Source organism: Betta splendens, chromosome 24, assembly GCF_900634795.4.
Source record: "Betta splendens chromosome 24, fBetSpl5.4, whole genome shotgun sequence".
Taxonomy (NCBI): Eukaryota; Metazoa; Chordata; class Actinopteri; order Anabantiformes; family Osphronemidae; genus Betta; species Betta splendens.
In genome coordinates this window covers 535,761-552,237 of record NC_040901.2, presented here as the reverse complement: position 1 = coordinate 552,237, position 16,477 = coordinate 535,761, and the positions used below count along the sequence as shown (strand labels likewise).

The following is a 16,477-nucleotide window of genomic DNA, read 5'->3' as shown; positions in this document are numbered from 1 at the left end:
GCAAAAATAAACGTATGTATTTATCGTAGCTTTCTGATCTAAGTTGTTTGTAGCACTTCGACATTCGTTTAAAATATGCAGTGCATTTTAAAATGAATACTATTATTATTATTTATTACCTTTATTGTAAACACAGTATTAATTGCACAATTTGGACTGGCGAAGATTTGCGCTTCTTTCATAATAATCATGGATAATCAAGGAAGAAACTGCAGTTCATAGATGTTATTCAGGGACGGTTTGATAAAGATTCAGTGTGGTTTTCAACTGAACTGTCAGCCAAGGTACGTGCATTATCAAATGAATGCGCCTGTCAGCGGGAAAGACATCAACTCTATTCTGTCGCTCTTCAGTCGCTGCTGCCGTCTCCTCCCCAGTTCACACACCTTAACACTAGGACTACTGCGTTTTCTAAATATACCAGTTCCTACTACAAGGTGATCATACGAATTTAACCAGCTGTTTATTTCGTTATTACTCCGTTCACCTGTACCACATAAAGTCATTGCAGAGCTACAGCCATGTTCCTACGAAGTTAACCAGCTGTTTATTTCGTTATTCCCTCTTTCATGTCCGTCTGGTGAATGAAAGTGGGCGGGGCCACCCACGTCCCAGAGCAAGGACACTGGGGGAAGGGGAAACACGCATCAACACGCAGGACAAAGATCTGCGTTTCTCTGCTGCTACAGCCTCGGCTGCGTTGGGTTGTTAGTCTCCCTTTCACCTGTACCACATGAAATGTGTTCCTACAAAGTTGATCAGCTGCTTTCAGAATCGCCTTTTCCCCTGATTTGAACAGGAAAAACATTATTTTTGCACTGTAACGACACCAAAAATTAGAAAAAAACGACACCCATCTAGTTTTAACAAATGTGCAATAATAATTATAATCAGAAAACGCTTGAAAGCGTTTCCATTTTATATTCCGTTTATTTCGTTATTACTCCTTTCACCTGTACCACATAAAGTCATTGCAGAGCTACAGCCGTGTTCCTACGAAGTTAACCAGCTGTTTATTTCGTTATTTCCTCTTTCATGTCCGTCTGGTAAATGAAAGTGGGCGTGGCCATCCACGTCCCAGAGCAGAGACACTGGGGGATGGGGAAACACGCATCAACACGCAGGACAAAGATCTGCGTTTCTCTGCTGCTACACCCTCGGCTGCGTTGGGTTGTTAGTCTCCCTTTCACCTGTACCATATGAAATGTGTTCCTACGAAGTTGATCAGCCGCTTTCAGAATCAGAATCGTTTTTATTCCCCAGGTTTGAACAGGGCAAACATTTTTATTTACAAAAAAAAATTAAAACGTTCACATGTGATTTGTAAATGCTGCACTGAGCTCTTTTGTTTTGACGAGTTCTGTGTCTACATGGAAGCGGGCAGAACTAAATCCGAACCAATAAATACATTTCCAGATTGACCGGTGATGCCGCACTGGTTGCTCTCAGTCACAGCAGCTGTTTGAAGCAGGGAAAAGCGAGTTAGCTGTCCTTGTCGATGCCTTGACAATGTTTTATCATCGGTTAGATCTCTGAGCCCTGACTTTTATGTCTTCTTTGGATTTAAAAACAAATGTTGAATGTTCTCAAATAATATAATATTGCCGCCCTCCGCGGCTCCCAGTGTTTGTTTTTTTCATTGAAAACGTGGGTGTTACCGGTGGCAGACCTCTGGTCTAGATCATCCTTATTCACTTTTTTAAATTGTAGTAGTGTAACCTTAGTTAGTATTCCTTTTTATTTTTTTTATTTTATGTTTGGGAAACGTGACATTTCAGCTACTGTGATTTTATTTGTCATCAACATTAGTTCCCACCTGTCCTTGTTGACGGGGGACAGGAAAATGTGACGCGCGTTGGGTAAGAGCGGCGTAAAGAAAAAAGTGCACATGTGCCGTACTGTCTTGCCGTGTGGTGCATTAAAGAAGCATACCACGTAAAGAAAATTGTAGTCCGTACCAACAGCGAGAAATCAGGATTACAGTATCTTGTCTGCCACAAATCGAGCGCTGCACGCGGGAGGGCGCACCGTTCAGCTTCTTATTTTCGGTTTTAAACTGCCATAATTTGCCATAATTTACTTATGTTCATAACTTCATACTATAACGCGACCAGCGGTTCATGGTCTTGGCGATCCATGCACTAAGTAATACAACGGTGTCATCTCGGGATCACATGATGATGATGAGACGCTGTTTTTCCAATAATTAAAATTAAAAAAACTGCTTCCACTCAGACTCGAACCCCGGACAAAAAATCTTATGCCATGCAAGTTAACCACTAGGCAATCCAAGACCTACTCATTGGTTACTCTACAAGACTCTCTACAAGAGGTTATATGACGTAAGCAACTACGATGTTTTAGGACCAAAAGTGGGAGTCAATCGCCACCTACAGGCCAGAAGGACGTAACACACTCTTCCTGCAGTACAAACCGGGCACTGACGCAGCAGATTTGGAACCCAAACACGGTGGGGGTAGACACTTTTACCCGCTGCCTCTGTAGGTCAGGTTACCTCAGTCCAGACATGGATTGCTACACAGCGCTCGCTGGGCAGCACGCACATCGCTCTGTGGTGGGATGTAAACCCCAACGAGGAACAATGCGGACAACTCACAGGGGGAGTACAACGGCTTGCTGTTGATGGTGAAGTTCTTTGGGTCTGGGGAACAAACACACTTTCGGGACATCGCTGCGCAAGCCACTGTTGATGTAGAAACATATTCCACCTCCTTTCGTTTTCCCAAAAAGCTCTGCGCGTCTGTCCACTCTGTGCAGTTGGAATCCCAGAGCCTCCAGAACTGTGGCTGGAGAAAACATTAAAACATAAAACAAGACAAAGTAGAGTGCACCAAAACACAGAGGAAGCTGTCCGTGGCGCCGTCTTGGATAAGATACAAAGGAAACCAGGAAGAGGAGCTTGGTAGCTAAAATATCTGCCTCCCATTATTTACATTTTACATTTAAAGACTCTAGGAACCACAAGTAGCCCAGCGCTCTGAAAACAAAGTGTTCTGCTGGGGGCATAAGGAACTATGAGGTCTTTAAGATGAGAAATAGCCTCATCATTAAGTGTAAAAGAGACATCCTGGTCAAAAATGACAACAATGTTCCTCACAGTAGAATCTGAAGCCAATGTTATTGCCATCCAGGGTGGCTATCTAGCTTAAAAGTATGTGTCTGTGGCTGCCCAGCGATAAGTATTTCGGTTTATCTGGATTTAGATCAAGGAAGTTTTGGGACATTCAGGATGACTTTTGAACAACTTTGAATTTTGACTAGTTGATCTGTTTCCATTGGTTCCAAAGACATATATAGCTGAGTTTCAGCTGCATAACAATGACAATTTATAGAATGCTTCGTAATAATCTCACCTAGAGGAGACATATATGGACTGAACAGTATTGGGCCAAGCACAGAACCTGTGGTACGCCAAAGATAATCCTTGTGCATATGGAGGATTTGTCGTTAACATGAACAAACTGGAATCTGTTCAACAAATAGAATTTAAACCATCCCAGTGCTGGTCCTTTTAATTCTGATGCTATGTTCTAATTTCTGTGATTGAATGTTGGGACTATAGTTGGCTAGTTCTCCAGGGTCCAAAGTAGTAATTTTTTCAATAAAGGTTTGACCACAGCCAGCTTAAAAGCCTGTGATACATGGCCTATATGTAAAGATTGGTTGATTTGATTTAATATGGATGAGCTGATTAAAGTTAGAATTTATTTGAGTAATCTGGTTGGGATTGGATCTAAAAGACAAGTGGACGACTTGGAAGAGTTGATTATTGAAGTTAACGCCATATGAGTTATGGGGAAAAAGCTCTCCAAGAAGACTTGGTAAATTTATTAAATTTGTTGGATCTAGACAGTGATTTCTGTCATTTGGAGGAAGTCGCTGATGAATGTCTTCTCTAATAGTGATCATTTTATTAGTAAAGTAGTTCAGTTGTTGCTGCTGAGATTTAAGAAGATAGTAGGCTCAAGAAACCTGGCGTTGTTTTTGTTTTCTTCAAGGAGGAATAATGTGTTTTTCTAGCAGCACAAAGGGCTTTTTATGTATTATTAAACTGCAGTTTACATTTATTTTGTTAGAATGCCACTACCTTTCTATTTTTGGGTCCTGTGCTTTAGGCTGTGGATCTCTGAGTTATACCATTGAGCTAACCTCTGATTCACTGCCTTCTTCGGAGGAGCCACTGTGTCTAACATTGTACGTAGAGAAGCTGCAGCATCATCTACAAGACAGTCATCCTGTTCATAAGGATTACGGTGACTGTTCTCCTCTGTGTATCTACAAGACAATGAGGCAAAAGATGATGGAATCATCTGCTTGAATCTGGCAACAGCGTTGTCAGATAAACATCTGCTATATATTCCTTTGCAGCTGCTGCAAGGTCAATTATGGTAAATTCAAAAGTTAATAAGAAATGGTCAGATAACACAGGGTTTTGAGGATGAATTATTAAATCATCAATCTCATAGGTACCATATGTCAGGACAAGTTTGAGGGTATGGTTTAAACGATGAGTGGGTTCATTTACCTGCTGAGTAAAACCAAGTAATTAATAGTGTCTATTAATAAGTTAAAAGCAGTGCTGAGACAGTTACTGTCAACATCTACATTATCTAGAAGTCTCCCACCTCAATGACTTTATCTGTACTAAGAACTAATTCAGATTCAGAATTCAAGAACTCTGAATATGGAGCAGGAGGACGATAAACAATACAAAACACATTGAGCCTTTTCTCAGACAGACTCTAAAACTCAAAAGTCAGAGTGAGGCTCTCAAATGATTTATAACAATGTTTAGGTTTAGGAGTACTTAATAAATTTATAAATTGCTGCTACTCCCACACCTCGACCTGTATTTCTAAGAACATGATAGTTGATGTGACTCATTAGAGTCGTCACATTTAAACTAACATATTCATCCTCCTGCAGCCAGGTTTCAGTGAGACAGAACATATCTATGTGATGGTCACGTATCAATTCATTTAATAACAAGTATTCAGATGAGAGAAATCTGATATTTAATAAACCACACTTTATTAACTTACTATTACTTTGTTCTGTACAAAGCCCAGGTTTTTCCCAAAAACTGCTCCAATTAGCCACAAAGCCCACATCGTTTGCAGGGCACCACCTAGACAACCAGCGGTGCAGCATTGACAGCCCGTTATATGTCATTGCTGATCACATTAGGGAGGGGTCCAGAGAAAACTACGGAGTCTGACATTGTTTTGGCAGAGGAACACACCGACTCAATGTTAGTTTTAGTGACTTCCGATTGGTGTAATCGGGCGTCATGGATATTACACATTATTCTAATGTGTCAGATTTCTGACACATTTTCTTCTAAATGAGGACAGTGTGGAGACAGTCTTTGTCTTTTTCTGTCTTTCTACAGTCTACCTTCTGTACTTCATACTGTATCTCTATGTTACATACTGAGACCAACCTTCTGGTTGTTTTCTGGAATTGCATAAGTGGTGCTAAAAATGTGTGTGGCCACATTTGGATGTTGCCCTTGTCACAGCTGAAAATAGGCTACTGTCAACTGAAAATGCATTTTTTTTCAGGACACACAAGGCACCACCGTTTCTGTGATACAAACAGTCCTTGCTCTTTTTTTTTCAGACACCAATGATTTGGACAACTCCATTCCCATGGCTTATCTTACCTTGGATCACCAGCTACAGGTAACAATATCCAGTCAGTCCACAGGAAACTGTACATATGTACTGTACACATTTGCTTTTGAAACTGTAAATGTATTTTCCATTAAAAATACATTTAGCATTTTACTTTAATATATGAATTACTGCATTGAAGACAATTAACAATATCTATATTTAATTGCAGCCTCTTGCTCCTTGTCCCAACTCTAAAGAGTCCATGGCTGTCTTTGAACAGCACTGCAAGATGGCCCAAGAATATCTCAAAGTGCAAACGGAGATTGCCCTGCTTAACCAGAGAAAGTAAGACTAGTAGGAATCATGCGCTTCAGTCTGTTCACCTTTCACTTATTTCAAAGTCACTACTGACCTTTTTTTTGCTATTTTAATCAGTTCATGTCACATGTACAATTACAAGATTTTATTCCAGTATACTAGTAGATTATAGTTCAGACTATATTGCAGTGCTACCTCTAACTAACTATACGTTATTAATACTACATATCCGCAACACTAATCTGTAATTGTTTTAGATTCCTGTTATACTTGTTTCGTTTTGTATATAGCATCAGGCATTTCTATTTCCATTTTATTCATATCAGTATTTTTATGCATGATTGGCCTATTTTCATTACATTTTTACTTTTTAAAAAATATATAAACATTATGTTGGGGATATGTGAGGATCAAAAATTATAATTATAACTCTAGTGGTGATACCAGTTATGTTTATAATTTAGATTTACAATTTTTGCTTATTATCTTAAATACTTTAAACTATATGACCAATTTCTATAGTTTTGTAAGTGAGGTGCCAGGTGCCACACGGTTTGGAAGCAGCTGCTGGCTTGTTTGGTCGAGCCTATTGAAGTGTAAGTTCAAGTTGTTGACCCAGCTCATGTCCCCCTTAGCCTGAGTGTGGTGTTTTGAAGCCAGAGAAGGTTTTCAGGATTCTACACATCTCACTGTTTAAATGCGCAATATAATTGTGGACCATTTACCATTTGTGTGTTAATAGAGCTGGCTGATCTATTGTAGGTGAGGAGTACAGTTGGAGATTGCCTCATCTCACAAAACAGTATAAATTAAAAAAAATACACAATTTAGTAGTTAGTCATTTATTTGTATTTATACTAGAGCAGTATATCTCTGTTCTGAGATCTGGATTCTGCAGCAGCAAGAAAAACCCACAGTAGAGAGTAGTCATAGAAATAACCTAAAACTGACAATAGTAATAAATAAAAAATATCGGAAAATTAAGCAATGTCCATTTTTAATGGATAGATATAGAGAGACAGAGCATAAAGACAGTAGTTATTATTTATTTCTATTATTATTTATTATTTGCATATTTTTATGTAAATCACACAGTCCTGAGTCCTGACTTTCATTTCAGTGACCTTCCTATGAACTATTTACTGGTAGAGCCATGGAATGACTTGCCAAGTTTTCCACACCTGCATCATTTTTGTGTGTTACAAACCAGGAACAACCCGATGTAGGATTCTGCTGTCATCCCAGCTGGAAATACTCTGCCTCCTAAGACACAGAGCATTGTGTATTAACTTTTCTTTTCTCAGAGAACTCATTGGCTAACTATAAGAATAGACAGTCATGCAATAAGTGGAATAAAATGTTTAAAATAACTGAAAACAATGATCCTTTTCCACCTTCATTTCCTGTTTCTGTAGGAAGGAGCTCATTGCTGAACTGGACCAAGATGAGAAGGACCAGCAGAACACATCCCGTCTGGTTCAGGAGCACAAAAAGCTACTGGAGGAGAACAAAAGTCTGTCCACATACTACCAGAAATGCAAGAAACAACTGGAGCTGATTCGGGTTCAGCAACAAAAGAGACCGGGCACGTCATGATAAAGCAAAGACATATGAACTGCTACGATCCTCCTCCTATTTATGCACTATAACACTACAAACTGTCACACTCCAACACACACACACATATACACAGTTTGTTTCAAGTCTAGCTTTGTGAAGAGACCTGCAGTCTACTGTGTCCTGCATGATAACCCGTTTAGACCCTATTTTTCTGCCCACAGGAAGATGCATTCTGTACATAAATTGCACATCGTGTTTTGTGACGGCAGACCAAACTGCACCTTTACTATCTACAGCTTTCTCAACCGACTCTTTGCTGCTGTGCTTCTGGGTAGACTTTTCTTCAGCAGCTGTGTTCATGGTGTGTGAACAGTCTGGCAGGCCAGTGAGTATGGGTTGGGTGTTTGTGTGTGTTTGCTCTCAGGTCCTCTGGTCAGTGTGTGTCCACTCTGCTACAGCTGGCAGCACCACACTATCCTCCAGAATGTGAAGGTAGGCTTTTAGCAAAAAGCTTTAATCATATGCAGACATTTAAGAGAAACTGTATTGTATTACATGTGACTGTATTACAATGCATATATGGAGTCCCTGTTATGCAAAAAATTGTACTTCTATCATTGTGAAGACACTCAATCATAGTACATTCCCTGTCCTCTTAGAGTAACATTAAAGGCTAATTGCAGTTGTGACCTGCAGAGCAAGTCTTAAACCTCATAAATCCCTTTGAAGGTACATCAGAAAGTGAAACCTGGTTAAATTGTCATCAATCAAACTGTTCCTCAGAAAAATTGGCATGAATAAGCTCATAACTTAAATCTAACCTGTCCCTTTGCACAGGCATGAATCCTTTAGTAGCTCACCATACAAATACCTGTATTTTTCATTGAAGTGATTTGTTCAGTTCACAGATGAATGTGCTGTATCAAAATTTACAGTACAATGATGTGATTCTCTGGCTCTCAAATAGACTCCACCAAGAGCTATTGGTCCACATTTTATTTGACTTCAGGATCGTTTTGTGTGTAAATGTTTTTGTGATAGCTCTTATGTCATTTTTTAGTTGTTGTTTTGTTATCTGGTCTGGCTATGCCCTTATGGACAAAACAGAACAGATATCTCTCCATGCAATATCTAGTTTGTTTTTAGTTCACATGTTGCCTTAGGAGTTGCCCTAATTAAAAAAGTGCTTGTTTAATGTTACATTTTTGGGGTAAAATCAGAAAAAAAAAGATATTTTTATCTTTTTTTAATACATATTCAAATAAGCATTCAATCTGAAATCACTTTGTGTTGTAAAGATTTAATTTCTCATTTAAGTAATTATGTTTTTAAAAAACTGTATGGTAAAAACGTTAGTTGGATTTACTATACACTTGCTGTTTCTCCAAATGTTTTGGAAATTGGCTGTATGACAGTGAACAATGAGCTATTAAATCAAATGAATTTGTGACAGGCTTGAGGTTTTATGTTTGAATGTTTGTTGTACAAAGTTTTTAAAAATGTATTTCTATAATATCTATGTGACTTGTTGAACAGACACACATTTTCATCCTTTTATTTTTATGAGAGCTTATAAAATTAAAATAAAGCTTTTTCCCCTTTTTGTGCATTTAATGCATTAGAGTATTACAAATATACAGATGGATTACAGGTATACAATGGCAAATATAAGCACTTTCTGATCATTATATTTAAAATCTATGTATGACACCAGTATGATGGTGTCAAAACACCGAAAACTGTGTCAAGTTGACTAAATTTGATTGATTAAATCAATCAATTAATCAGTAATGGCCTGGTAAAATAGAAGGTAGAGCATTGGCCTGGGAAGCAGAAAGTCCCAGGTTTAAGCCCCACTTATGTGGTGTGTCCTTGAACAAGACACTTTACAACTGCCCACTGCTCCCCCAGGAGATAGGTTAAAATGCAGATGTTAATTTCATATTAATTCAATTCAATTTAAAGAGAAAATTGTAAAAAAAAATAGCTTCCCTTTAGCCTTTCATATTAACTGCTTTACACAGAGCTGGGTTGTGGTGGGTACACTCTGAGAAGTGCAGATTTCCCTCTCCCTGGACACTTCCTCCACTTGTGCCAAAGCATGTACAGGCCATATCCTCCTTGTCTTCAGACTTTCACTTTTAATATATTAGTTTGTCTGTTTAAAATGTAGTAACCCATGTGAGGCAAGTTAAGACCTAGCGAGATGCTAACGGCTACAGCCAGAGAGCAGTGTTCGACAGCATGTGTTGAAATGTGCTGCTGTGGGTCGCTGCAATCACACATACTAGGGGAAAAAGCTAATAGCCATCAGCCTTCTAGCAGCTGCAGACAGGGAGTGATGGATGGAGCTAATTGTTATCCATTAGAGTGCCATTATCAGCTACACCGACAACCAATCGTGCAATTGCATGTTGCAGTTACTGCTAACGACTGCAGCCAAACACACAGTGAAGCGGCAACGTTGCGCACGATTCACCCGGTGTAATCACGTTATAGAAGGCAGCCCCACTGACTGTATTTGTCTTGCGTTAGCGCACCTGTATGTTAACTGTGTTGTGTTCCAAACTTAGTTGCTAATTAGTCACGTCTCTACAATAAGTGCTGGTTATTGAGTTAGTTACCTATAGATTGTGTAACATTATTTATATATAAACTCCCTTCTCACCCCACGCGGGTGGTCTCATCCACTTTCCAAGCTCGGGTCCTCTACCAGAGGCCATTAAGCTTGAGGGTTCTGCGCAGTATCATTGCTGTTCCTAGGACTGCACTTTTCTGGACTGAGATTTCGGATGTTTTTCCAGGGATCTGTTGTAGCCACTCCTCCAGTTTGGGGGTCACTGCCCCCAGTGCTCCGATCACCACAGGCACCACTGTGGCCTTCACCTTCCAAGCCTTCTCCAGTTCTCCTCTGAGCCCTTGGTATTTCTCTAGTTTCTCATGCTACTTTTTCCTGATGTTGCCAACCACAATATCTGGTTGGTTCTCCATTACCATTCTGTCCGTCTGTATCTGGAAATCCCACAGAATCTTGGCTCGCTCGTTCTCTACCACCTTGGGAGGTGTTTCCCACTTTGACCTTAGGTCTCCAGTCCCCACGCTGTGCAGATGTTCCTGTATACTATGCCAGCCACTTGATTATGGCTGTTATGGGAAAAATTGTGTCTTCCTTACTTCTATGCAGTTATTATACGATTTATGACTTATGTTCTGCAATTAATATCTTATGTTTTGTCTTACTGTATGCATTTGACATTTCACCTAGATTGTTCAATGGTTGTCTCTGCCTGATAGACTCTCAACTCTAGCTCCCAAACCCAAGTTTCCCCACTGCGGGACTATTAAAGGTTTTCTTATCTTATCTTATCTTATCTTATCTTATCTTATCTTATCTTATCTTATCTTATCTTATCTTATCTTATCTTATCTTATCTTATCTTATCTTATCTTATCTTATCTTATCAAGGTCGGGGAGTTGTGACTCTATCTGTTTAGACTCGGTGCTCCTTTCTCACAGATAGTTGGCCGTCAGCTAAGCAGGTGTGAGAATGTAAATATCTTCACACACACTGCGACAGGGAGGAGATGGTGCATGTAATTTGATTGGGTTAGAAAGACATTCCACCCTAGTTGGACAGAGGCTAAAAGGCAGAAGCAACTTGAGGATCGTGGGCTCTTTGCATCACACCTTCGTGGTGTGTGCACTGATCTCCCCAGCTGGTTTTTGGTTTGTTGATGTGCACGATCAACATCGATGCTTTTGATTTGCTTTCCCCATTATTTTTATTTTCCTTTATTTTTATAATAAATTACACAAAAGACAACTCTCTCATCTGCCTCTTCATGGGAAATTTCCACCACAATTTTGGCATCTATGAACAGGATTCGCTGCAGGTCGTCTGGACGGTGTGACCAGGGACGATAGTCCTGAGGACTAGGGTCGCTCAGCCTCCAAACCTCTACAGCTGTTCTGAGTGGGAGGTCTGCTCACCCGTCTGGATCGCCTCTGACGAAATCCACGAACTCAGATTCAAACTCAAATCTTAACTTGGCTCGGCCCGGTGAGAGAGATTTCTTTGATTTGGAAAAAAAAAAAAGATAGGAACTTTTATTTTTAATTTAGCTGAAACATTTCAATTGGTTGAAAAAAAAATCTTCTATTTGGTTGAAACACTAAATTTGATTAGGAAAATTAATTAGATCATAAAAAAAATAATAATCCCAATAATACATGTTCTTAATTAGGTGAAAGTCTGCTCTGGGTGGTGAGACGTCGGTTGCTAAGGGTTGGCTCGTGGAACCGAGCTTTCGTCTGTACTGAGGATACAGACATGTTTTTTTCATCTGTGCGTGGTCCACACATGGGGGGGACTGAGTATAAAAGACGGCTTCTGAAAGATGGAGTGCGTTCGCAGAGTGAAGTATTTTCAAGATACGAGGGACCCGGGCCTAGAGGGGCCTAACGTTGAGGAAATACTTCGTGAAAGGCTCTGTCGCCAGATCAGATTGGTTCCCTTTTTACGGAGACGTCCGATAAAAAGGCATTTTGGGAAGGTTCCGGCCGGAACACACAAAAAATCTAAGGCAGGAAACCGCCGGACTCTGAAAGACGGGTTCGGGGCAATTTGAGTCTTCACCACCAGACAGGAACATTGCAAAATTAAAAGTAATTAAAGGAAAAAGTAAACAGGAGGACGCGATGCTGTGAGAGAACGCGAGACTCTGCGAGAACAGCACGAGAAATTCAACAAGGCGGCGCGACACCGGTATTAAACAACAGCGCGACAAACTATCCGCCAATTTGAATAAATAAATAACTACCTTATTTTACGGAAAATAATCAACCACTATACCATTCTGGATAACACCGAAGAAGGTTTCGATTACATCGACGAGTGCTTCGGGCGTCTGGTAACGGGGAAAAAGGACACGGCTCCAAAACTGCGGTCAAGTGAGCCGTCGTTCGTTCATCCGTCGTTCAGCCAGCCGCGCTTCAAAAACGTCTTGCGCCCGTATTACGCGCTTTACAGCAGAGCACAAAACACGCTCGTCGCGACTTCCCCTTTTCATAGCGAGACGTCGGTCTGTTCAAAATATGGAAAACTACGAAACAAAATATTGCATATATAGAAAAACTGTCGCCTAATAAAGATCTGTGTACTTTTACCGTAAAATTAAGCATTTATTAGTATTTAAAAATACCATGTCATATTGTAAAACTTTTATAATTAATAACTTAACATTGGTGCATAGTTCCAGGCTCAGACCACTTTCCCCTTGTTCTACTAGTGATGTACTATCACCCCACAAAGATTCGTGTATTTTTACTGTATAGTTTAGGATTTATTAGTATTCAAAACTACCAAGTCATACTGTAACTGTATAGGCCGTATAGTTAACTTTAATGATCAATAACTTGACTCTGGTGCATAGTTCCAGGCCCAGACCACTTTCCCCTTGTTCTACTAATGATGTACTATCACCCCACAAATATTCATGTATTTTTACTGTATAGTTTAGGATTTAGCAGTACTTGAAAGTACTGTGTCATACTGTAATACAGTCAACTTTGATGATTAATAACTTGACTTTGGTGCATAGTTCCAGGCCCAGATTATGTGACTTTTCATATAAAAAACTGTGAGTGAGGCTAAGCACACACACATTAAATCCTTTTATTACCATCTGTTAGGACTCCAAAGTGTGACTTTTAATATTGAAACTAAATGTTTAATATTTAATATAAAGTCATGGAACAGTCAAAAACTGAATATTTATGTGTGAAACATACATTAACGTGGTGGAGGAGTTTGTGTGCCTGAATGACCCGGGAGCTATGTTGTCGGGGGCTAAATGCCCCTGGTAGGGTCTCCCAAGGCAAACAAGTCCTGGGCTGGGCTGAACTGGAGGAAGTGTCCGGAGAGAGGGAAGTTTGGAGTTTGCTTAGACTCTTGCCCCCGCGACCCACCCCCAGAAAAAGCGGTTGAAAATGGATGGATACTGAAATCGTTATTTGTTCTCATTAAACCATTTCCCATGTCTGGAGTTTGTTTTATCAAAGTTATTGCCGTCTCTGTTCTTACACATTTTAGTGTTCAAAACTAGATATTACAATGTAAATACAAAATGTATATAACCAAATATTCAGGATTAGATTTAATGCAATTATTCTCTCTTCACAATACAGATTTAAAACAATAAAAAGGAAAGTTACACACTACACTGTTTGTAGTGCAGTACTTATTGGTTTTATGCTTGACTGTAAGGGCCATATTTCAGCATAACATGGTACTACTAAAATCCTAAACTATACAGTAAAAGTACACAGATCTTTGTGGAGTGATAGTACATCTCTAGTAGAACAAGGGGAAAGTGGTCTGGGCCTGGAACTATGCACCAACGTCAAGTTATTGATCATTAAAGTTGACTATACGGCCTATACAGTTACAGTATGACATAGTACTTTCAAGTACTGCTAAATCCTAAACTATACAGTAAAAATACACAAATCTTTGTGTGGTGATAGTACATCTCTAGTAGAACAAGGGGAAAGTGGTCTGGGCGTGGAACTATGCAACAAAATCAAGTTATTGATCATTAAAGTTGATTATACGGCCTATACAGTTACAGTATGACATGGTAGTTTTGAATACTAATAAATCCTAAACTATACAGTAAAAATACACAGATCTTTGTGTGGTGATAGTACACCTCTAGTAGAACAAAGGGAAAGTGGTCTGGGCCTGGAACTATGCACCAAAGTCAAGTTATTTATGATTAAAGTTGACTATACGGCCCGTACTGTTACAGTATGAACTGGTAGTTTTGAATACTAATAAATCCTAAACTATACAGTAAAAATACACAGATTTTTGTGTGGTGATAGTACACCTCTAGTAGATCAGGGGGAAAGTGGTCTGAGCCTGGAACTATGCACCAAAGTTAAGTTATTAATTATAAAAGTTTTACATTATGACATGGTATTTTTAAATACTAATAAATGCTTAATTTTACAGTAAAAGTACACAAATCTTTATTGGGCGACAGTTTTTCTATATATGCAATATTTTGTTTCGTAGTTTTCCATATTTTGAACAGACCGACGTCTCCGTATGAAAAGAGGAAGTCGCGACGAGCGTGTTTTGTGCTCTGCTGTAAAGCGCATAATACGGGCGCAAGACGTTTTTGAAGCGCGGCTGGCTGAACGACGGTTGAACGAACGACGGCTTACTTGACCGCAGTGGCTCCAAACAAGCGTCCCCGTCCGTCTGACTTACCTGAGTCACCTGGAGCTAGCTCGGCGGACAAAAACATCACAGACATCCTGTAGTCAACCGAGAAAATAATTAAGCTTCGACGCGCGTCTGGCGCTAGTGGAACTCCTCCACAAAGACTTTATGGCCCTCCGCGACTCCCTGGAATTTAGCCAGCAGCAGGTGCCCTGAAGGGAAAGGTGCAGTCCCTGACGGAGGATGTCGCTCAGCTAGCGGCCGAAAATAAAAAATAAAAGAAGGCATCATCGATCTGCAGGCCCGCAGCATGAGGGACAACCTGGTGTTCTCGGGGATTCCAGAACAGGCGGAGGAAAACACGGAAACCACCATTAAAAACTTCCTTAAACAACAGATGAAGATTCCATCGGCTGCAGTGGACAAGATGGCGTTCCACCGTTCGCATAGACTCGGAGGAAGACGACCGGATGGCCAGCGCCGTCGACCCATCGTTGCCAAGTTTCATGACTTTAAGGCGAAGGAACTGGTTAAGAGCCGGGGCAGACAGCTGAAGGGAACCGACTACAGCGTCAACGACCAATTCCCCAAGGAGATCCTCGACCGCCGCCGCCGACTGTTCCCCATCCGTAAGAGGTTCATGGCAGAAGGCTGCAGGGCTGTCATCAGCGTCGACAAACTGTACGTCAACGGAGAGCTCTACCGGGACCGGGAAGCAACTCCGTGGCTGTACTAGCAGGTGGTATGTAACAACAATGGTTTAATGTATAAGGTTTGTTAAAAAAATAATAGATGCAATGCAACTATGTGTTATAACTTTACATCCAGTATTCAAACTCGTTCTCTCGCAGATGTTTCATGTAAATGTTTATTGTCAATCTAATGTCACTCACCCACTCACTTTGCAAAGCGCCCATCATGCTTAATCACTCACTTTCCTTTCACTTTAATTTTCCTTCCCTTTACTTTTCTTCCTTCACCTACTTTCACTCCACACTGTTTACATCCTTCTTTTCTCTATTCTCCTCCCACATAGTCAGCCAGCTATGTAGCTATAGTAGGAGGGGACTTTAATTTAGTATTCAACCCAGAGTTGGACAGGCTAAGCAAAGCTGTGAGCAAAAGGAACTGGCAATCAGTACAGACCTTAAAACAGTACATGGATGACTTCAGTCTCTGTGACACATGGCGTTCTCTTCATCCTACATCCAGGGAATATACCTTTTTCTCGCCAGTTCACCACTCTCACTCCCGTATAGATTATATTTTAGTAAATAACTCAGTCTTACAAGATGTCTCTGACACCAATATTCACTCTATCACAATCAGTGATCATGCACCAATGTCCATTTCGTTGATTAAGACAGCCACACCATCAACCAGGAATTGGAAGTTTAATACATCATTACTCAATGATCAAGACTTCATCAGTTATGTCAGGAGAGAATGGACAACCTTTATAGAAATCAACGATGCACCGGAAATCTCACCCTGTGTTCTTTGGGAGACTGGGAAGGCAGTTATGCGCTGTAGAATTATTTCATATTCATCGCACAAGAAAAAAAAAACATGCTACTTGAATTACAATTAGAGCAAAAAATTAAATCTCTAGAGATTAAATATGATGCCTCTCCAACCAATGATAGAATCCTAGAAGACCTAAGGAATCTAAAGCTACAATTAAATAATATAATTGATTGCAAAACTCAGTTTCAGATAGACCAATTACGC

General features: G+C 40.0%; 1 protein-coding gene and 2 long non-coding RNA genes across 8 annotated transcripts in view; 2 read left to right on the top strand and 1 right to left on the bottom strand.

The window, feature by feature from the left end:
* map3k7 (mitogen-activated protein kinase kinase kinase 7) overlaps positions 1 to 8,967 on the top strand; it is a 30,773-nt gene extending 21,806 nt beyond the window's left edge. For all 6 annotated transcript variants that reach the window (XM_029140803.3, XM_029140801.3, XM_029140802.3 and 3 more), the window contains 3 exons: positions 5,644 to 5,705; positions 5,869 to 5,984; positions 7,373 to 8,967. In XM_029140803.3, the coding sequence (XP_028996636.1) occupies positions 5,644 to 5,705; positions 5,869 to 5,984; positions 7,373 to 7,553 (359 nt within the window). In that variant the 3' untranslated portion in view covers positions 7,554 to 8,967. The remainder of the gene's footprint in view (positions 1 to 5,643; positions 5,706 to 5,868; positions 5,985 to 7,372) is intronic.
* LOC129603663 (uncharacterized) lies at positions 6,988 to 14,925 on the bottom strand. Its single transcript, XR_008693786.1, has 2 exons — positions 14,795 to 14,925; positions 6,988 to 11,591 (listed from the first exon to the last, which is right to left on the bottom strand). It is a non-coding gene; the product is annotated as an uncharacterized LOC129603663 (long non-coding RNA).
* LOC129603661 (uncharacterized) overlaps positions 14,665 to 16,477 on the top strand; it is a 23,490-nt gene continuing 21,677 nt past the window's right edge. Inside the window, exon 1 of the long non-coding RNA XR_008693783.1 lies at positions 14,665 to 15,488. This is a non-coding gene — a long non-coding RNA (uncharacterized LOC129603661). The remainder of the gene's footprint in view (positions 15,489 to 16,477) is intronic.